We start from the raw sequence: 22,752 nt of genomic DNA, 5'->3' as shown, positions 1-22,752 counted from the left end.
TCTGATACTTTATACACTTCTTCAGTCTCCTCCAGACACTCAAGTACTTGATGAATTCTAAGTTACTGATTTGTAGATTCAGCTGTTACAATTGAAAGCACAATTCCATCAGGCTCTTTGATCACTTAATCCCACCCACAGCAAACTACAGCCAGGGCATTCCAGGCTGCTGTTTGTCTAATTTTTAATGTGTATAATTGACATCTGACATTGCTTGGGTGGGATTCAGGATATCTTCAGCCTCTGGTTTCCAGTCATGCCCTTAAACAGTTTGAGAACCCAGAACTTGTCATTCTGTTTTTCTGGTAATATGTGCCTTAGATTGACTTGGTGAGTATTTGTTGTGTGAAGTATTGCTCCCTCAATTTATTTTGTATTTCACTGTATTTTGCAGTCACCCTGAGCAGCTGAAATCCTAGAGTTATGTTTATAGCTTTGCTGTTCACTTGGGTTTTTTTTCCTTCTGCCTAATATGAATAAACCATGGTGTTAAATGTTTGGAGACCTTCCATCTCCCCAAAGGAGAAAAATCTTCCCCTTGCTTGCCTGATTTCCAGCTTGTGTCTTGTTTTCTGCCAGCCAACGGGACCTCCAGCAGCCAGCTGTCCACACCCAAATCCAAGCAGTCCCCGATCTCCACGCCCACCAGCCCAGGGAGCCTCCGTAAGCACAAGGTATTACGTTTCTTATACCTTACTACAGCTCCTTCTGCCTCAGCCCCGCAGCTTTGGGTGACACTCAAGTCATGGCCATATCCTCTGGAAGAATAACAACAGCTCCTGATGTTCAAACAGGGGAGTTTGGCCCTTTCCCTGTAAAAGTTGTCCTTTTGGGCAAGGTGGTGAGCAAAACACTGGCCTGACTCCTCACCTGGACTTGCTAACGTGTGCTGGAGACCATCCAGAGGGATCAGAGGAGACAACTTACCCGTGAGCTTGTACCACTGTTTGAAAAAAATCATTGATGGATGTGGTTTCATGTCAACCCTCCTGGCCTGAAAAGCCTCAAGTGCTGGCAAATCAGGCCCAGTAAAGAGCAGAAGCAACACAAATGTCACTGGAGCTCTGAGACATCAATTTAATGATGCTCCTCAAAAATTTAATTTTTTTAAATTATTTAAGGCCATGCTCTGTTTTACAGGAAGCAGGTGATTCTTACAGCTGGTGTGGTAATTGTGTTGTGGAACAGGCCAACAGGTAGCACAGCATCCTGGCAGAGATCAGGAAACCTGTGCTGGCTCATGGATAATTCATGTATTGATTTATTTAAAAGGTACAGCAGCTGTCACAGCTTTTTCAGTTCCTGTTATTCAGGGCCACTCTGTGCTGAGTTCTGACTTTCATTTCCGTGGGCATTTGCATTTCTGGGATAGCCACAATGCTGCTTCCAGCAGTTTTCACTTGGTACGGGTATTTAAGCTTGGACACAAATGTAGGTGTGAGAGGAAGTCAGGGTGGTTTCTCTTTAGTAAACAGAATGTACCTCTCAGCCCGACTTTGAAAGCATTGACTCCAAGTTTTTGAAGAGTAATTTAAAAATTCTGGTGGTTTTTCGGTCAACGTGGAACCCACTGTGGGCCAAGTTGCAGGGGTTGAATTAATTCTGTTTAACAAAGGCATAGCTGAATCCAAATGAAAACTGTGTTTTCCTCGGGACCTCACTCTGTTCTCAGCTGCTCGGTCTAAGTTTGAGAAAACACACTAAATTTAACACAATGTGTCCAGATTGATTACTAATTTATAATTGAGGACAGAATCTGGCCCATGGTCTCAGTTCATCTGCAAACTGCATCCTTTGCTTCAGCATCAGGGACACAAAATATTTTCTGAACTTTCCATCTCACTGAGAACTTTGGAGGTGAGGATTTGTTTCTCGGCCAAGACAAGTAAAATCACCTTTTTAATGTTTTATGTGTGTTTGCAGCTGGGTGTTTCATCACCTTTCCAGTGCAGCCCTGAGACCATTTGTAATAGATGGTGACTGCTGAGGGCAAAGCCAACCCAGCTATGATTTTCTCCACTAAGTTAAGCCAATCAGCAAACACAAATGCAGCATTTTAGGTTACCAGAATATTCATGCATCATTGTCTTTTCTCCCAGGAGCAATTTCCTGCTTTTGATGAAATCACTTTTCTCCCCTTAAAGCTCAAGTGATAAATGCTTAGGTTGAGTTCACCACAAAATCCTATTTTACAGCTTCTTATATCAAGATTTCTGTGAATTTTCTTCCTGAATATTTGGGTTTTTCTTCATTTTGCTCACAGTTATTACCTGTGTGTGGGTCAGAGTTCAAAAAGGTCCCAGGAGAGCTTTAGCTCTTGAGCTGGTTCCTGTACCTTGTCCCACACTGGACTTTAAACAAGTGGAATAAAATGGTTACCCCAGAAAGGGACATTGGAAAAGCTTTACATTGAGAATTTGATCCAAATCATAAACTTGGGATTATTTTATTAACCTTTCCAACTGATTAGAAGTTACTTAAAATAAAGAATACACCATGGAACATGTGATTTTCCTGGAGATTTGTCCTGAGGGCAGCTGTCAAGCCAAGGTAAGACTCTTTATTTTGGACTCAGGTTTAAAGAGATGTGTTTAAGGCACAGTGCTGCTCTTTCATGCATATGCTGTAATGGCCAAATTGATCGAGAACAATTAAAAAAACCACTTCTGAAACCTATCCCTGGACAGTCATCAGGAGCAGAGATGCTCTTGCTGGAATGGACACATTGATCCAGAACAATAAAAAACATTTCTGAAACTTATCCCTGAACAGTCATCAGGAGCAGAGATGCTCTTGCTGGAATGGACACATTGATCCAGAACAATAAAAAAACATTTCTGAAACTTATCCCTGAACAGTCATCAGGAGCAGAGATGCTCTTGCTCCTCTGTGCAAGGAGCCTGCCTTGATTTTAGCCTGGAACTCTCTGGATTCTGGTGGTCCTAGCCCAGCCACCAGCACATCCCACCCTCTGCAATGTGAATTTTAGCCTCGGAGCTGCCCAGAGCCACTCGGCTGCTTCCCTTTGAGTGGCCAAGGGTGGGAGCTGATGGTGAGAGTTAACATTTTCTCCTTTCTCCCTACAGGACTTGTACCTGCCTCTGTCTTTGGATGACTCGGATTCCCTCGGAGACTCCATGTAGAGCGGGATGTCCACACTGCATTTGGGATACAGCGAAGTTCCTCTGCCACAACAAGCAGATCGGTGACTGGTGCTTTCAAGTCAAAGGACACACGGTTAAATGTCATTTTTGTTCTGTGATTTCTCCTCTCTGTGCCACAAACCAACACCTGCCAGTCTATAGAGATAGAGGGATACCATTCTTCTGAGTTGCAGGGGTGCAAAATGGGCATTGTGAGAAGTTTGGGGCCGGCGTGCCAACGATTCTGTGCATTTCCCATTTTCTTCTTTTGTTTCTTCTGCTGCTGCAACCATGTGATTTTCCTAGTGTTAGTGAAGTAGTTCCCCTGGAGGTGTGCAAATGGACCCCTTGCTGAGCAGTTTGCAAGCTGGAGCAGGGCAGATGATGTTCTCCACCTGGGCAAACTGCCAGCCTCTGCCAGCTCACCTGCTCCTCATTCACAGCCCCAGTTTTGGCACCTGCATTCTAAAGAGTCTCGGTTTTATTGTGGAGGGCAGGAAGGGAATCTCTAGTTTGATGTTTAATATGCCAGCAGACGCATGGATGAGATTAGGAATGATCGTGTCAGATGCTAAGTAAGGTTAGGACAATAATTCAAATTATTCAAATATTGTTTGGGATTTTTTTTTTTTTTTTTTTAGCAATTAAGCAAAAAACCATAAATCAGCTGAGTCATCTGGAGTAGAACACCTTCCACATGCAATGCTGCTAGCTGGTAACAAATATTTATACCTCCCCTATGGTATCTCTCTATCTCTGCTTGTAACAATAATGCCTTCTGAACAGCCAACACTGAAAACACTGTGAGAATTTGTTTTCAGGTTTGACACCCTATAGGTCACTTTTTATAGCAAAAAAATCAATACACTTTTTATAAAGGAAAACCTTGTATCTGTGTTTTGGGAGTAAGGATTCAAGCTCCTTCTTTTTTATAAAAGCTGGTAATTTTCTTTTGTTTAAAAAACACGTTCAGAAAAAAAAAAAGTACAAAAAAAAAAACCAACCACAACTGCAGAACAATAATAACAGCAACTCAGTTTAGAAGTCTTGTCATCACTGCCAAAACAGACACGTGTAGGGGGGGAAAAATGGTCAATTCAAAATATTGAATGTTTTGATAGTTTTTGTAATGTTTAAGACTACGTATTTGGTTTTTTACACTTCAGTATTCCTAACTATGGCCAGATTCTCTACTTAGATAACAAATGAAGTTTTGTGGTGTTCTAAAAACCTGTATTTTAAGAAACTCTTCTATTTGAGAAAAACAAACTCGCTGTATTTAGAGAAAGCTTTTGCTTTTATTAATCAGTAATGCCTCCTCCAGAATGCAAAGTTCATCTCCTCACGCAGGGCTGGTGGTTTTTACTGCACCAAAGCTTCGTCCTAGGCCAGCTGCCATTGCCTCCCTCCCTCATGGAATAAGCTTTGATGAAACTGATTCTTGCAGAACTTTACCTAAATGAAATCTGTGCAATCAAGTCTTTCTTTGTTGCTCTATTTGCTTTTTTTTTTTCTTCTTTTTCCCAACATAGACACCTACTCCCTGTTGCCTTGCAACCCCTTGTGATTAGGATGGATTTTATCCTTGTGATGTTTGATGCTCCATGAATGCTGGGTTGTTCCCAAAGCCACTCCACGTTTTGTTTGCTTGCATTGCTGGGATGAAACAATCTGTGCAGGCTGCATCTTTCGGGGTTCGTGTGATCATACTTAAAATGCAACTTTTTAAAAGAGATTTATCAGAGAGAGGCCAGGATTGGGAATTGTCAAGGGGTCAGAGTTATCATGCACCAAATTTGCACCCAGTAGTCTTAGTGCATGATCATTTACACCCAGAGTTTTGCACAAGGAACCATTTGTTCTCACTGATAGCTTCATTTGATTGAATAACTCTCTGACTGCACAACTGCTAAGTGGTCATTTTTAAATATTGTAAATAGAATCCTGGGGTAGGTTCACAGGCTAAGGGCTCATTGAGGGTTTGTGAGGGGAAGGATGGTGCTGTGGACAAAGCTTGGGTGCAGCAGTCAGCACACCTCTAAGCCTTTGGCATTGCTGAATTTCGTGTCTGAATGGGAGCAGGTCTCTGAGTAACCCTGTGCCTCAATCTGTCCCTGCAGGGACAGCTCTGTTCTACCTCACTGGGGGTTGTGAGGCCAAATGTTGGTTAACATTTGTCAAGTGCTTTCAGATCCTCTAACAGAAGGTGCTGAAATATTCTGGGTGCAGATTTGGTTATGGGTGCTAGTTTTTGGCTGTTTAATCTTGTGAGTGCTACTGTAGATGCTGGTCATGAGCAAAAAGGACTTTTTAAAGTATAAGGATGTCAAAGGCCTTGGTTATGCTAATAACAATATTATTCATCAGAGCTTTTGTCTTAGGGAAAGCTTTGGTGGGACAGATAACTTGACATGCTTTTACCCTCTCCCCTGTTCTGCTGGTGGAAATCTCAGAGTCCCTCCCTGAGTGTCTGCCTCTCCAGGGACCCTGAGCAGTAGCCATGGATGGCCTGGAACTGCAGCCCAGGGTGCTGTCACACAGTGACAGGGGCCATTCCTGTCACAGTCAGGGTGAGCCTGTCCTGCCACCTTGCCTCAGACAAACCAGGAGACCAGCCATGCAGTCCCACCCAGGTTCCCGTGCTGCTCAGTGCAGGACACTCACCACAGATCCACCAGGAAACCCAAATCTTGGCTGCTCTCTGCAGCCTGAGCTGCTGGAGCTGCTGGTGGGAGGAAAGGAAGCTGGGAGATGCTCTCGGCCAGCGTCTGTGAGTGCAGTTTGTGTAAGAGAAAGCAGGATCCCAAGGGAGGAATGATCCTTTGTTTGGATGGTTGTTGAGAAGGGGTTCCTTTCCTTCCTGCCAAAAGCTCTGTTTGGTTGTTTGGAGATGCTTTTCCTGGGGGAGCATCACTGAGGAATCACTAAGCTCTTCCTCCTGAGCTGCACCTGGTGACACATCTCAAACCTGATCCTGCCAGCTCTCCCTTGGGAATGCAGCTTTGTTTGCATGAGGATCATCCTGAGCAAACAGGCTGAGGCCAGCAATTCCTTCAGGGAATTAGGGGGACCTTGAAAAGGCCTAAAAGAATTAAAATTAATTGTTCAGTGGGAAAAATAGCCATTCAAACCAGCAGAAGCCACAAAGAGAACAGGGTATGAGGTCAGACTCCCAAGTTTTAAGAAGCAATTTTCTAGGTAGAAATGCCTGGGCAGTAGAAGTCAGTGAGCATTTCAGCTGTAGCATAGAGTGAAGTCTGTATTAATGCCAATATTGCATGAGTTCTTGTACAGAAATGCATGTGGAATGTTACATACATTCAAAACTAGTTATCTGTGGCTTTGTAGGATCCCTCATCTAGATTTGAATACAAAGAGAAACAGTTCACAGGCATCAGACCTTAGTTACTGAGACAGAAGGACAGCCCTGATTCAGGAAATAACTTAAAAGCTTAATTTTAGCACGTGCTTTACTCCTGTTGACTTTTCATGAGATTAAGCTTGGGTTTGGTCAGAAGACTTTCCTGAACTGCTGTGAATTAGTAATTACTTCCAATTTACTATAGCAATTCCAGACCCTGAGAGATCCTGGAGCAGATGATAGTAACTCCACTATATACTCCAGAGTTCACCTTTCATCTATTTTTTTTTTTTTTTTACATTTACAGGCACATAAAGCTCCACATGATATGAGGATTTGCCATATTAATTCTGCTATAAAAACCCTGTCTAATTTGCCTCATGAGGCTGCCTTTAGTGCTTTCAGAGACTAATTGAATCACTGAGACTACATTGTTTTAAAACAATACAGTATTTAAAAACAAATTGGAGAAACTCTTAAAGTAGCAGGGCTTTTTTTCTTTGAAATCTGTCTTTATTCAGAATAATTTAGCAAATTTGCATAGTAAGATCCCTGTCATAGTCATTAGGAAGGAATAGTACAGACAGAAGGGTTTAGCATTTTTGCACTCAGGTGATGGTCTTGACTGTAGAAGATGAGAGCAATGCAGCAAAACCTTCAGCCTTGGGATTTTTATCACTTGTAAAGCATTTATAATCCTGAAATTTCTGGTTTAAAACCTCATCTGGTATATGATTTGGAGCTAGTTCAGTTCCACCAGCTAAATATCTTGAAGTGATTTGGAAAGAGTTTGATAATGGGATTTTGCTTTGTGGTGGGAGTTGGAAGCAGCTTTTCCCTACCACTGTCTGTGTTTCCAATGTCTGCACATTATTTATTGTCTTCTCAGGAGCTAGAAACCCTAATTGTGTTATTTCCATAGACAGTGGAAGAATCCTGCTTAGAAAACAACTTCCACATCTCTCTCACCCTCAGCTAACACCCATGTAGGCATACAAAAAAAACCACACACTTGGTCGAGCTGCTATTTCTCTCTCATTTGCTTGTTCAGTACTTCTGAAGGGGAAAAAAGGAGGTAGAACCAAAAATTGTGGCAAACAGCAAAGCAGTGTTACACCCAGGCATTTCCAATGGGAAGCAAGGGCATTCAAGTGTTAGTTTCTCCTTATCCAGATGGATAACATTTTCTAGGATGCCTTGTCTTTGCTTTTTCGTTTCTTTGAGGTCAGTGCTGCTCTTCCTGCTGCTTCCCAGCACACCCTGCGGGAGTGCTCTGGGATTCCAGGCTGAATCCCTACCCAGACACTGTTCCAGGGACAGCCATCCCTGGAAGTGACATCATCTCTGCAGGGCCCCAGTGTGGATTTTGCAGCCTGAGCCTCCCCCAGTGTGCTGAGAGCACCGGAGTGATTTTGTCGCTGAGCTCCGTGGTGCCCCACAGCCATGCAAAGCAACCAAGGGTTCTCTTCCACTGCAGTAGAGGCAGAATCATTCTTAGAGAAAGGGATAAAAAATAGCCAAGTAAAGTAGATATAAAATTAGTCTAGAAAGTGTCTCCTCAAGCTAAGACAATCCATAACCAGAGAAAAGCTCTGTAGGGGTGTGTTTGCCACACGCCAGGTGCTGATCACGGCCACGATGGAACAAAACAGTTCTTTTCCCACGTGGTGGCTTAGGCTCCAGGTCAATTTTCTGGCTGCTGATGGAAGCAGGCTGGGACAGTGTTTGGGACTGGTGAGGTTCTTTGTAGAAGCAAATGGATGGCATGAGAGGAGGATCTTTTTTCTGTGTATCTACAGTCAGGAAGAGTGCTTTACACAAGACACCTGGAAGGGATCCAGCTGAACCCCACCTTGGTGTGATGAGAGCAGGAAGGTGAAGACTTTAAGTGCCTTCTAACATCCCTTGGGCTTCAGAAGCAGGACTGTGCATGTGCCCAGCAAGGCCTAGGGTTCAATGGCCTTGACCAAAGGAGACAGGGCACACTTCAATTCTCGAGGTATTTAGCCCATCTCCTGAAAATTGCTGTCTCCAGAACCACAGAATTCTTCTGGCTGATGCCTCTGTCCCGTGTGCATGAATCTGAGCCTCTCCACAGTATCTCAGGAAATGTTAAAGCTGAGTCTTGTGTCTCACAGCTGCTCCTCACTGTGGAGTGAACAGGGCTGGGTTCTGCTGCAGTGGTTGTTGATTCTGCTGTTCAGATGTTCTTCATCCTCCTCCTCTGCTCCTGGCTCGAGAGCTGGTTTCTCCTGGTGCCTGCAGTGAAAGGCTGGGAGCAGCAATATGTAGACCCCTCTTTGCTTTGTTTTGTTTCCTCTGGAACAGTTCTAGTCACTGGTGACTGGAGGTCTGAGGCCAAGCTGACAAACCCACATTTTAACAGGGAGAGGGGAGATTTTCAGGGTTTTTAAGTAGGTGGGTGGAAAGGCTTTTTCCAGCAATGCCATTGCACAGCTGCTCTGACAGGATCCCAGCTGCAGGGCCTCATGTGAGTATTACAACTGCAGAGGAAAATGGAGTTTTGGGGTCACAGACCACTGTCCATCCCTCAGGACACTGCTTAGAGAAGGTAAAATACACCAACACCTATTTTTGACCAACAGATGAGCTTCTGAGCACATGAGAATCAAACCTAGTGGACTCAGCAGTGGGGTTTCAGAGGCATTGGGGTTTCAGAGCTGTTGGAGTGTGGCACAACTCTGGACAGATCACTTCTCCTCGTGCCGTGGTGTCCCAGTGCACAGAGGGCTGGTCCCAATACTTCCCTCCACCTGTAGGGTGCTTTGAGGTAAGCTGCTACAAAGAGCTTGATTTTAAAATGTATTCATTGCTCAGCAACTCTGAACACGTTACAGAAGCAAACTGGCAAGTCTCTCACAGAACTCTGGCTCTCTCAAAACTCTGCTGGAAAAATGCTTCAGTATTTCGGTCATGGGGAAAGACAGACACCTCATTTTTAGGTCCCCGTCGAAACCATGGGGGAACCAGCAACATCCCTGGGAGGAAGGAGATACCCTCATCCAGCAGCCCATTTCTCTCCTGCCTGAATACAGCCCTCACTGCCCCTCTTTTTTTTTATTAGATGTACGTGCACATATCAGGGGCAATTTGTGCTAGTAATCAAAATATGGGCCTTGTGTTTACAAACAGTGAGTAAGTCTAATTATTTCAGTGGCTTACTACCAAGAAAACAGTGGGCCAGATGTTGAAAACCTTCTTGTTTAGAAAGTGTTCGTGGCCAGATGTCAACATGGGAGAGAGCAGTGTCCTTGCTTAGTGCACCTGAACCACCCCTTGTGACTCTTGCTCTTTATCTCCCTGAACTCGGGACTCTGGAGCCACTTTGGAGGCCCCCTAGGTCTGACAGTTTATCACTCAAACTGAAGAAAAAGGAGGATGCCCAAAGGGAATTAACAAATCTTGGCAGTAATTAATCTGTCAGCTGAAAAAGAGAAAGCTGGCATCATCAGGGAAAGATGCCATGATGGAAAACACAGGGAAGGAAGGGAAAAGCCTGTTCCTTAGAGGAGTGGTGGGGGATGTTTGTTAGGAGGTAGGTACTGAGTCATGAAATGAGCTGGGACTTCAGAGAAAATCCAATGGCAGGGAGAGCACGAGGCACAGCACTGGACATGCCAGTGCCACTGATGTGTGGGAATAATGAAAGACAAAAGCCAGGACATTCTGGGGACAAACAAAGAAGGAGGCTGGGGCTAACTGAGGATGTGTGCCTTGGTTTGGACAGAAGAGCAGCAGCAGCTCCTGGCTGTTTGTTGAGAGTCATGTCCCTGCAGGTACCTAGGCCAGGGGGTGGTGTCTGTCCTTGTCCCCTTTGGCACAAATAAGTGACACAGCAGTGTCTGTCCCTCTCCCCTTGGCACAAATAAGTGACACAGCAGTGTCTGTCCCTCTCCCCTTGGCACAAATAAGTGACACAGCAGTGTCTGTCCCTCTCCCCTTGGCACAAATAAGGCCAAACCTGGCCGCAGGCAGGAGAACTTGGTGTGAAGCTCCTTCCCTGCTGCTGTTAAACTCTCCTGCCAGCATGTGCCATCCCTCAGAGGGAGAAGGAAGATCCAGCCCTGTGCTGAAGGCCAGCACCAAGCTGTGGGTTGGGTTTATTTACACTCCTCCCTGTGTCAGATCAGAATTAGCAATCACTGATCAGCACACCTTGGCCTGAGGAGGACAGACCTGGCACTCTGGGGAATGTAAGGGAAAAATGAGGGTACCTCAGAGCCTTCCATCCCCTCCCACAGAGCTCAGCAAACTCTGGAAAAGTGGCAAGCTGGGTGAAAGGCAATGACAGACTCCTCGGGGAGGCTTCCTGGGTTTGCTGTGTGGGCACAGAGGTGATGCTGATCTTGCCCAGGAAATGCCCAGCCCCTGTGTGAGAGCTGCTGCAGCCACCACAGCAGTGGGACTGAACAAGGGCACCTGTGTTTAGCCCTGGTTTTCTCATCAGATCTTTTTCCTAAATTCAGTTGGGTTATAGTGCTTGTAAATTTAATCCTAAACCACTAAATAACTGACTTATCCAAACACTTTTTTGCTGTACAGCCTCAGATTTTTTTTTTTTTTGATGCATAAAGATTGCATCCCTTTTATTTCCATAAGTTCTCAGACACTCAATATAATGCAAATGGAACCCAATACACCTAATCTTCTGCTGCTTTAACCAGGCAGAAGCTCCTCTGTAATTAATTTATTAATCTATTTGGTCCAAGGTTGGTGTCCTGTTTCAAAGATTGATAACTGCTGATAATTCTTGTGTAATTGATTACTTGAGTGCAGATTGAGTTTCCTGGGTGACAGCTGCAGCTTTGCAGAGAAAACCTCACTGACCCCAGTTACAAAGTGATCTCTTGTATGGACCTCGAATAGCAAGTTATAGATGGGAGATATTGTGTATTGGTTAATTAGAGTTACTGATAAAGCTGAAATAGTTTGCTGAAATACCTTAAAAGTTTCAGAATTGAAAATTAAACAAGGAACCTCAGAAAATCAGGGCCTCCTCCATATTTTTTGCTTCTAAAGAGTGTTGACTTCATCTCACTTCACTCTCACTCAGTCTACCAACAGACAGTGCCCTGAGCCCAGCAGGTTTATGGAACTAGAAGTAGTATTTCTATTTCTACCAATATTTTTCTACTCTAGTCCCAGCTAGTACCAGGCAAAATAGAGATTTATGGTTGGCTTGGTTTTTAGAGAAAAGCATTGCCAAATGTCTCTGAAATAAAAAGGAAGGTCTGGTTCATTTTAGGTGACTCATCTAATCTCAAGGCTGCTTTTGAGTTTTATCCAAGCTGGTTCTTCCATCTCTCTTTGCAAGAGTTATGTGTAGGAAATGGAGCTAAACTGGAGTCACATTTGCACAGGGGGTTGTTGCAGAGCACAGGGACTCACCTGGCATGTGCAGTCAGGATGGAACCTGGTCAGGGAGAGCCAGAACCAAACCCTGTCTGAATCCCTGACTTCTGGGAAAGCCATGCACAGGCTCAGACTTGGGAAATACCTGTAAGGGACCTAAGGGACCAAATGGATCCCAGCCTTGGGTCCAGGCCCAGTTCTTAACAAATTTTATTTTCAGAGAATCCCTGAGAAACATTTTGTGGGGTCTATTTTTGCTGTTGTTTGGGGTTTTGGGGTTATGTTGGGGAGTATTTAGTCTTTTTTTTTTTTTTTTTTATTACAGCATGGCTGCTTTTCTCTATCTGCTTCCAACCACTTCAGAGCAGGTATGGATGGAGTTGTAATTCACTTTCCTTAGCAGGTGGCAGGTGAAATCCTATGATATTCTGTTTCCCTCTCATGCTGACCATACAGTCACAGGGGGGTTGCAGAATATACAGAAAACATTTTTTACCTTTCTTTCCCTCTCTTTAAGACAGAGGAGCTTTTTCCAGATTTAGTGTGACGTCTAATGATGCATCTGCCTAAAAAGAAGAATGTCTAGGGGATTAATTGCACTGCTAATTGGTGTTCTTAGATATGGTGAAGCAGGAGTATTGAATGTAAGAACAAGGAAGCCTGTGAGTTATAATTACATGCTGAATTCTGACACGTGAAATTGTTGTTAGTTTGCTTCTTATTTAAATGATGGGTGATCCAAGCAGCTTTAGCACCGTGGCAGTGCTAGTACAGCTGTGATTAACAATTAGAAGACACCCAGGGTCTTTTGGAAAGAGGAAACCTGTCTAGCCAAATCTCTTCTGTTCTCTGAAATGACACATTCCCCTCCATAATTCTCTGGATTTTGTGACACTGTCTAGTCTGGAAGCACGGGAAAGGAGGATCAGCCTGCTGGCTTTGCTGTCACTAGCCTTTGTCTGCTTTCTCAGTTCCAAATCCTGTCCCAAGCTGAGGTGAGCAGCTGCCACCCCTCAGCCTGAGCTCCTCACGCTGCTCTTGTCTGGAGAGCAGGAGCTGCCTTTGCTCAGGACCCTGCGGCTCCCAGAGCTGCAGAGCCAGCACCCAGCAGTGCTGAGGGAGGGAGATGTGCAGCTGAACTGGAACCTGATGGTGGATTACTGTCTTAGGTCATTCATTGAGTTGCTATGATTTCCTCATTAACGACAAAGCTGCAATATAATATAACAGAACTGAGAGGCCACGATGTATTTTCTCCTGTCGTTCAGAGGGTGGGGTTGGAGGGGCAGCTGGGTTTAAAGTTTAGCTGGTATACTTTAAACTCTGTGTACATAACCTTGGAGGACACAGGGGTGGGAAGGGGTCCGTGGTTATTTTGGTGGGATTGGTAAACTTCAGGATGTTTTTGTTTAAAGAGTAAGGTATTTAATTAATGACATTGTACAAAGAGCTATTAATTTAAATGGTGCTTTTGTTCTCCTACCCCAGACCTGTCTAACTTTTCTTTTTGGCAAGCCTGCAGCAATGCTGATCATGTTGACTTTTGTACCTTGGGGGAGTGTGTAGAAGGGGAGGGGAAATGCTTTTCTCTTCAGATAAATAATGTTGCCCATAGTTAACTTCCTGCTTGGATACATACCTTGAATTCCCCTTATGCTGAATTTTTATGTGAAGGTCTCTTCAAAGGGACAGAACAAGCAGAGGTTATTCCAAAAGATCTCAACTGTATCATCTTGTAATATATTGCAGCTTTATGCCAATGATTCCTTGCTTACCTGTACACAATCCATGCATGTTTTGAACTAATTTTGCATTCTCCATTTGTGGTGAGTTATTTAGCATTTTAACCACCTTTTGTGCCATTCAACTTGTACAGAAAACATTTTTATTGACGTTTTAAAGGGAAGGGGAAGAAAATAAAAAGACCCCTTCTGCTCTCTAGTTGTAGGTAGAACTCAGTTACTTAGCAAACAGATGTAGATGAGTGGTTGTAGTGTTAGAAACGTTGGCTTGCTCGTGAACAAGCTCTTGAGAGTAAATGCATGGTCCTGTACCTCTCTTTTCTTAATTAGCTCTTCCTTTCCTCCTGGAAAGATTCTCTCTCTCTCCCTCTCTCTTACTCTTTGTCTCTCTCTCTCTCTCGTGGTTGTAAAGTACAGATTTGGGCATAAATAAAATGATAAATGACCAGGTTTGAAAAGCAGTTCTCAACAGGTTCTCTCGGGGAACGTATTTCTCGCAGTGCCTTGCCTTGGCACGTTGATCAGATCCAACTTGCAGGATACAGCAGGTGGAGATCAGTCCCCAGTGCCTCTGCTCGAGCTGGGGAGCGAGTCCAGCCCTTGGAAGTTTGGCTCTGGTGGAGGGTGAGGTGCTGCTGGGCCACTGCAGCTGAGGCAAGAGGCACGAGCGGCGTCGGCCGTGGCCCCCACTCCTGGTGCTGGTGGTGATGTCCCTGGGACTCATCCCACGGCCCCTGATTTGCGGAGTTTGCACACACTTTTGATTTTCCTGGATACACAGCGAGGGGGTGGGGATGGGATATGGGAATTATGTTGTTGGGGGGGTCTGTAGACAGTTCCTTCTCCACGCTCCCAGGCTCTGAGTTGAGTACAAGGGGCTTCTTGTTTGTTAGCTGTGGTTCTGTTGGCAGTGGAAGACAGAAAACGGGCAAAGTCTTGGAAAAGATGGGGTCACTCACAAAGATGCATTTTGTAAGAAATGGACTTAAAGAAACCCCAAAAAGCCGTGCCACAAAATCACAAAGTGTACCTAGATCCACACCTCTATTCCCTATGGCTCTTCTCCCTTAACAGAATTTCCTTTTGTCAGATTTGACTAGGAAAAAATTCCATTTTTGTGAGGTGTTGTGAACTGTTTTTACTACTTGTAATAACCATCCCGGGTCTGAGTATTCTTGTAATGCAATGCCATGCAGCAGAGAACCTGTCCACTTTATAGCTTTGCTCTCAATATTTGTTACTCATTGTTTTCTCATCTAAATGTACATTTGCAAGATGTGTGTAATGTCATTTTCAAAAAATAAAATTTGGTTTCAATATTTAGGCCGATAAAAACCTTTCTGAGGCTTTTATTTGTCGGGTGTGTGTTGACTGTGACTTGTGAATTATAGAAGAGTCGTGCATTTTGATACCTCAGCTTTCCCAAATCTGCCCCACTTGTATAAATGCAGAAATAAAAAAAAAAAAAAAAAAGAGGCTGGGGAGGGAATTTGATGCCCCTGAATTAATTAAGACACAAATCTGCCTGACTGAAGCAGCCCAACCTGTGCAGGATCCTTTTGCCTAAAGGAATGGGATCCTTGTGGGTCCCGCTCTGGGAGAAAAGGGAAAAATAAGGGCAGCTCTGTCCCTGTGTGAGCACTGCAGATAAAACTGTGGATTCAGAGCAGCAGATGTGGCCCCCATCTGAACTCTGCCCTGGCATCCAGGGCCTGGGCAAAGCCTGTGCAGTCCCACATCAGTTTGGGGAAGTTTGGTGAGACTTGAGAGCTGCACTGTGTTTGTCCTGCCTTCCCACAAAGGCCTGAAAAAACTCCAAGTTTTCCCTTCCCAGCCTCTCTGTCAGAACCACAGTGAGGACAAAAGCTTTCTTCCCTGTGAGCCCTGAGAAATGACAATAAAGCTTAGGCTACCAACCCATCACCCCCCTTGGCAAAGCGCTGGCACCCACTTGTGCCTGGACTGGCCAGAGCAGCACAGACAGTGCAGTTCTGTTTGCAGGGAAAGGCCACATGGAAAAAATGCAGTTCCCATCATGAAACCAGGAGAAAACCACACTCAGGGCAGCCTTTATGGGCTGAAACTGAAGGAAATGTTACCAGAAAAGCAGAACGAGTGCTTTAGAAAACTCTCTGCTTGTGTCCCTGCACACTCGAGCCAACAACAAAGCGCCCTGGTGTCTCCTTCAGGGGCTGTGTGTTGGATCAGGTCAATAAAATCCTGCAGGAAGTGCTCCTGCCCATGCAGAATGTTCTGGAAATGGCAGATTTAAAACCTGCTGTGCGCATCTATCACAGCTATTCCGGGGACTCCGGAGAGAGTTAAAAGGAAATGTAAATGCTGGTAGTGTGGCACCCCCAGCCAGCACTGCAAGCCATTGGAAATGATGCTGCTGTCTTAGCAGGAATTCCTCTGGCACATATGGAATCACTCCAAATTTACTGTTGTGTCAGTGAGAGTAGAATTCAGCTTCCACAGCCCAGCCTTTCTGCTGCATCTAGACAGAAATGAACTTCAGGGTTCCTGGAATATGTTGGCACATCTGAGCAGCAAAAGTGTTTGCTCCTGAAAAATCTCAGTCCAAGTGTGCCAGCCCTGTGTGCTATCAGTTGCTTGGACTGAAGTAACTTCTGGCCTGGTTCAAAACCCCTTGGCTGCTGTCTTCTGCTTTTCCTGGTTTGTGAAGACAACAGGGGAGGATTTTAGATCCCTGGAAATTGTGCTCAGCATCTGTGTTCAGATTTTGGGCTTCTTGAGCCTGGGTTATCAAATCTGGAGTTTGACCCTGCTCTCTGCTGCTCCCTTTCACCATCTGCCATCAAATCTTGTGATTTAAAAAGCTTTTTTCAGCTTGTCACCCCGGGCTGGCTCTGTGCTGTGCTCCAGACAACACACCAGGCAATGCTGGTCCACGTTCTAAAGCAGAGGTGTCCCGAAGGATGGGAGTGACCAAAACCATGGGGAGATTCTCCAGGGAGCTGTGAAAACCCCTGAGTGGGATGAACACCCCAGTGGCACTGCTTTAATTGTATCAGTGCTTTGTCAGCCTCCTCAGGCTGACCTGCATCTTTAGCTGCCTTAAAAGCTTATTCATAAGCTTTTACTATTCATATATTCTAAACGTAAGAGACCTGACTAAGAGCTCCCTGGCCTGGTTTTGGCTAGGAGAGAGTTAATTTTCTTCCCAGGAGCACCAACTCCAGGTGTTGTGGTTTGGGGTCAGTGTGAGGATAATGTTGATAACACACTTGTTTTCAGTCATGGCTAAGCAGTGTCTGTGCTCAGACTTCTCAGCTTCTCATGCCCTGCCAGTGAGGAGATTTGGGGCGTGAGGAGCTGGGAGGGGTCACAGTCAGGACAGCTGACCCCAACTGACCCAAGGATATTCCAGACCATCTGGAGTCATGCTTATCAAATAAACTGAGGGAAAGCCACCCGTGGGCTGGACAACTGCATTGTGCATCACTTGCTTTGTAATTCTCTTTTGTTACCATCATCATGATTAGTTTCTTCCTGTCTTTATCTTGACCCACGAGTTCTCTCACCCCTTCCGACCCTCTCCCCATCCCCTGGGAAGGCAGTGAGCGAGTGGCTGTGTGGGGTTGGGGTTAAACCAGGCCACCTGAGATCATCCCCTGTGTGACAGAGGGCAGGGGCTGAGCTGGGCAGCACTGCTGGGGTCCTGGAGGCAGCACAGCTCCCTCGCTCTCTGATGTGGCCTCGGTGTCTTTGGGGACAGGGCAGGGTCCCTGTGAGTGCCACAGCCCGTGGAAGAGAACACCAGAGGAAGCAGAAAGACCTTCCAGAGGCACTGGGGGCTGCTCTGGTCTCCAGGGTTGGTGGAACAGGACAACTCAATTACTCTTCTTGGGGACAGGAGGGGGACAAAGATGCCACTCTGACATGGCCTCAGTTTTGCAGATAAATAAGGCACCAATGCCAGCATAAGGTTGAATTAGCACAGGACAGAAGCCTGGCTGGCCAATGCAGCCAAATCTGTCATCAGCCTGTAAATGGTGTTTCTTCTGGTGCTGTCTAGAAAGGTGAGCAGCACCTAGGGCAAGGTGGAGCAATAAAACCTTCATTTTAAATTAACACATGACCAGCCTGGCCTCTGGAGAGTGACACATTTGTGCAAGCCGGAAAGACAATCTTTGCAAAATGCCATTCTGTCACAAATTGTCCATGCTTTAATTAAGAATTCCTCATCAGGGAGGAAGATAACGATGAGGGGAGGAACACAGTTGATCTGTAATGAAATCAACTCTCAAATGAGGTCGCCCACCCATGCACTGCTTGTGCACATGCAGCAGGAGCAGGAGCCAAGTGCGGGGAGATGAGGCCAAGCTTTTGTAGCTCTGCAAATGAATGGGTCGTGCTTTGGGTGGGGAGGGGACACGGGGGGGTTAATGCAGTTACGTGCTGGAGAACTTGAGGACAAGGGCAAATGTGTCCTCCCGTGCTCTCCTTTTAAAGGACAATTCCCTTATTCCTGTGTCTCGTGACAAAGTACCCTGGAACAGGCTCCAGGCACACACAGGCCAATGCAGCATCCCCACTAGGCTAACCCCTTTAAAACAGAAACTAAATTACACCCTTCTGTCCCCTTGACACAGATTTAGTACATAAAACCAAGCCTGCCCTTAATATCCTTACATCTTTAAATGACTCACCATATTCTGCTTTTCTGGTCAGAAAAGTAGAACGGCTGTGACTCCAAATGCCAGGCCCAGAACTAGGAAAAGAGTATTTAGAGCAGTAGGCTACAACTCAGGAGACTTTCAGCTCTTGATGTGGCCACAGGTTTCTGTGTCACATGGGGAATCACCTGGGACCACACTAAAAACACAGCAAGTGCCCAAAGTGAGCTTAGAATTTCTTTGGTCTCCAGGTGCCAGCAGGATGGGGATAATCACACCTTCAAACTCCACGTGAAGAGATTCACCTGGGAAACTACAACAGCTGCTAAGAGTTACCAGTGCAGGAAATCACCAGCACTGTGAGAGCAGAGCTGGCATCTGAAACTGCAAGACAAACCTTCACTAAATTAAAAAATGGCACTGCATGATCAAGTGTCCAAAGTGAAACATCCTGGGCCCCAAAGCAGATGTGAACTGCAGTGAGCATGGCCTGGGCACTGCAAAAAAAACCTAAAGCTTGGTGCAGTGGGTTCTGTCTGGGAGTGCAGAGCTGCTCCTATGCTGGGGGAGGCTTGGACAATGTTCCTGCAGCAGCAGCAGCATCCCACAGAGCAGGAGTGACAGGGCAAACATGAGCCAAACCCCGTCCAACTCCTGCCAGCATTAAACAAAGCTCTGATTTCAGGCTGTGTGAGAGGGGCAGCACTCATGGAGGCCTTGGAATCGCTGATGGAGAAGGGGAACGTGCTAAGCCTGAGCACATTCTCATGACCCTGAGACAGGAATGGCTTTATCCAAATCCCACCGAGAAACAAGAGTGCTACAGGCAGTTTTAAATATTTAATGTTTACACAACACTCAGAATACAAATGGCAATTCAAAGAGAAGGGAACTCCTGTCTCTGTGAGCCCCTCAGGGAGTTTTCTCTTCATGTGTGTTTTTCAGCTTGATTGACGCCTGCCCACACAGATGGCAAATGGCAGCAGGGGATGTGTCCTGTGTGCCCCCAAAACACCCATCCTGCTGCACTGCACAGGGCCCTCGCTACCAGAGAAGTGGGGAAGAACTGGTCATTTCAGCTCCTTTAGTCCCTATGCCAGCCCAAGCTTCATTTCACTGCCAGCTCTGCCCATTCAGCTCGTTCCACTTCTTCCCACTGCCATCAGGTGAAGCTGCTCCAGGTTCTCGCAGCAGGATCTTTGCTATAGCTCCAGCTCAGCCCCACAAGGAGTTCCACCACTACAGCTGCTCTCCCACCCCAAACCCACAGTTATTTCAGCTCCAGTTCCACAAGCTTCATTTCACTGCCAGCTCACTTTCCACTCCAGCTCTACATCTCCCCACTGCTGACAGGTGAAGCTGCTCCAGGTTCTCAGCAGGATCTTCATTTTGTCTCCAGCCCTTCAGTCCCTACCCTGTCCCTGTCCCACAGGGGTTTCACCCCCAGCTGTACCACGTTTATGTCTTGCCAGCTGTGCTGCCTCAGCTCCAGCTCCTCAGTTTCCCTCTGCCCCCGACTAAAGGCTGCTCCTGGTTCTCACTGCAGCCCAGGGCTGTTGACAAGGACACAAATCAGCCACTGCCATCACTTCGGTATCTCCATGAGCTGTCACACCCATCCCAAACGGGCGCTGCTGATGAGACCTGACCCCTAACACGCATCCTTCCACAATCCCACCCCAGCCGGCAATAGGGGCGAGGAACAGCCACTGAGCCCCGGGCTCCCCATCCCAAAACGTGCCCTTGGGCCGGTTCTGAGCCGCGGGAACCCCTCTGAGAATCCACCCCTGGCTGGCCTGGAAGCCCCTGGGCTCCATCCCTTCCTGCAGCTCCATCCCCTTCCCTGTGGGATTTATTTCAGCTCCACGTGGGTTTGGCTTTGCCTCCAGTCCCAGGGCTTTATGTTCTCTGTGGCCCCAATCCTACAGCCTTCATTTAATAAACACTACTTATCTAGTAAGAGAATAAAAAAATAGAATAAAAATAATGCAAAACATTAGTGGAACAAGAGAGCAACATAATAATGGAATCAAGCAACTTTATTGCCTATACTTTTAATATTACTTCCAGCTCCACGGGGCCGCATCCCACCCACCCCTCATTCGGGGACAACTCTGCTCCCACGGGCTCCGCACCAGCCTCCAGCGGCGCCGCTGCCCAACCCGCACGGGGCACGGCGGGCACTGACGGGGCCGGGCCGAGCACCAACACCGCCCTGGGACGCCGCCCGCTCGAGGGGGTGGGATGGGGTCCGGTCCCGGCTCGGCGGCGCTCCCCGGCCCGCGGGGCAGTGAGGGGCCGTGAGGGGCCCTGACCCGGCCCCTCAGCGCTCCCCACCTCCCGTACAGCACCGCCGCCCGCGCTTCCCGCGCACGCTATTTATAGCCCCGCCCCGGCCCGCCCAGCCAATCCCAGCCCGCCCGTTCCCGCCCCGCTCGTCCCCGCGCTCCCCGCTGTGCCCTCAGGCCCCGCTCCCGCCGCCGCTCCGGGGACGATCCCGCCCGCTCCCCGCCGTCCCCCCGGGCACACTCCCGGCCGGAACGTGACCGGAGAGCCCCCGCCGGCCCTTCCCGGGCCCCAACAGCACCTGCTGGGGTTGCGGTGCCGGGCCGCGGCTCCGCCGAGTCCCGAAGCGGCGGCCGTGTAGATTGCGCCTCACGACAGCCGGGCTGAGGGGCCGGGCCGGACTGCCCGGGCAGAGCTTGGCGGGACCGCGGCCGCGTTGAAAGGGCGGCTGGGATTGGAGGGGCTTGGAGTCCCCATGGCATCCCGACAGTCCTAACGACATCCCGACAGTCCCAACCACATCCCAACACATCCATCACAACTGGACAATCCCAATGGCATCCCGACAGTCCCAAACACATGCCGACAGTCCTCATGGCATCCCGACAGTCCCAATCACATCCTGACAGTCCCAATCACATCCCGACACATCCATCACAGCCGGACAGTCCCAATGGCATCCCGACAATCCCAATCATATCCTGACAGTCCCAATCACATCCCGACATATCCATCACAGCCGGACAGTCCCAATGGCATCCCGACAGTCCCCATGGCATCCCGACAGTCCCAATCACATCCCAACAGTCCCAATCACATCCCGACACATCCATCACAGCCGGACAGTCCCAATGGCATCCTGACAGTCCCAAACACATGCCGACAGTCCTCATGGCATCCCGACAGTCCCAATCACATCCTGACAGTCTCTGTCACAGCCGGACAGTCCCCATGGCATCCTGACAGCCCCAATCACATCCCGACACATCCATCACAACCGGACAGTCCTCATGGCATCCCGACAGTCCCAATCACATCCTGACAGTCCCTGTCACAGCCCGACAGTCCCCATGGCATCCTGACAGCCCCAATCACATCCCAGTCCCTATGGCACCCGACAATCCCTATCGCATACCAACAGGCCCTATCCCATCCTGACAGTCCCTATCCCATCACAAATGCCGCTATCACATCCCAACAGTCGCTCTGCCATCCCAACGGTGATTTCAGCTCCAGCCCCACAAGCTTTATTGCACTGCCAGTTCTGCCGTTTCAGCTCCAACTCCACATCTCCACTTCCCCCACCGCCAGGTGAAACTGCTTCTGGTGCTCACGGCAGGACCTTTTTGGTTGCAGCTCTCTGAGGTTTCATCTCCAGCTCTAGAACGCACATTCCAACCGCAGCCTCACAGTTTTACTCCAGTTCAGCCATTTGCTGCCAGCCCTACAGTGATCTCAGCTCCATTCCTATCGCAGCCCTACAGTCGCTATCCCGGCACCGCAGTGACTCCACCCGCTCCTCGCCACCCCTTCCCTGCCCCGGGAACCCCCGGTGACCCTGCCCGGGCCCCAAGGCCCCTCGGGGAGCTCTCACTGGCCCATAGGGTGTGGGAGGGCCAGGCAACGTGGGTGTCGGGGTCGGGTTGGCAAGACCCCAACAGTGTGAAAGTCCTTTTTCCCTAGCCCGGCAGCCAAAGAAGAGGTCTTGAAGGCGTGAAGCTGAGTTTTCAAGGTTGTTTATTTCTTCTTATCTAAAAGATTTTCTCTGTGACCTGCCGAGGTCCACCTAGTACAGAAGCCATGGCAGTCTGCTGCAAGCCCCGGGCGTCTCCCACATTATATACTCAAAATTACATGTACCATGTTTGCAGTTCCCATACCAATACCTAAAATCTGTGTTGGACAGTGTGTCCCTATCCTAGACCAACAGAAAAGTGTCACCATCACACCGAGACATGGAGGACAAGAAGAAGGAGGAAAAGGCTAGGGCACGCCCAGATTCCTCCATCTTGTACCCCTGAAGTACATTCTAAAAACCCCAAAATTATACTTTTTCACCCTGTGTCAATTCCCTTATTACACTACTCGAACCCTTTTGGCTTGTAATTCCTCATACAAAGTTGGCAGCCTCTCCCATGGGCTAAAATCGAAGCCACAGGTGTTTTTAACCTGTTGCCAAGATCCCTGAGCCCCCTGCCAGGGTCTCG

The 22,752-nt window shown here is 47.4% G+C and overlaps 1 protein-coding gene across 4 annotated transcripts in view; it reads left to right on the top strand.

The window, feature by feature from the left end:
* The window catches only part of DCX (doublecortin), a 63,544-nt gene extending 60,215 nt beyond the window's left edge, over positions 1 to 3,329 (top strand). For 2 of the 4 annotated variants that reach the window (XM_053955751.1, XM_053955750.1), the window contains exons 5-7: positions 580 to 674; positions 839 to 841; positions 3,087 to 3,329. In XM_053955751.1, coding sequence (XP_053811726.1) covers positions 580 to 674; positions 839 to 841; positions 3,087 to 3,143 — 155 coding nt within the window. In that variant the 3' untranslated portion in view covers positions 3,144 to 3,329. The remainder of the gene's footprint in view (positions 1 to 579; positions 675 to 838; positions 842 to 3,086) is intronic. The other 2 variants (XM_053955753.1, XM_053955749.1) reach the window with 1 other exon arrangement.
* Positions 3,330 to 22,752: the final 19,423 nt, after the last annotated feature.

This window comes from Vidua chalybeata, chromosome 14, assembly GCF_026979565.1.
Source record: "Vidua chalybeata isolate OUT-0048 chromosome 14, bVidCha1 merged haplotype, whole genome shotgun sequence".
NCBI lineage: Eukaryota > Metazoa > Chordata > Aves > Passeriformes > Viduidae > Vidua > Vidua chalybeata.
This window is presented reverse-complemented; position numbering and strand designations above follow the sequence as displayed.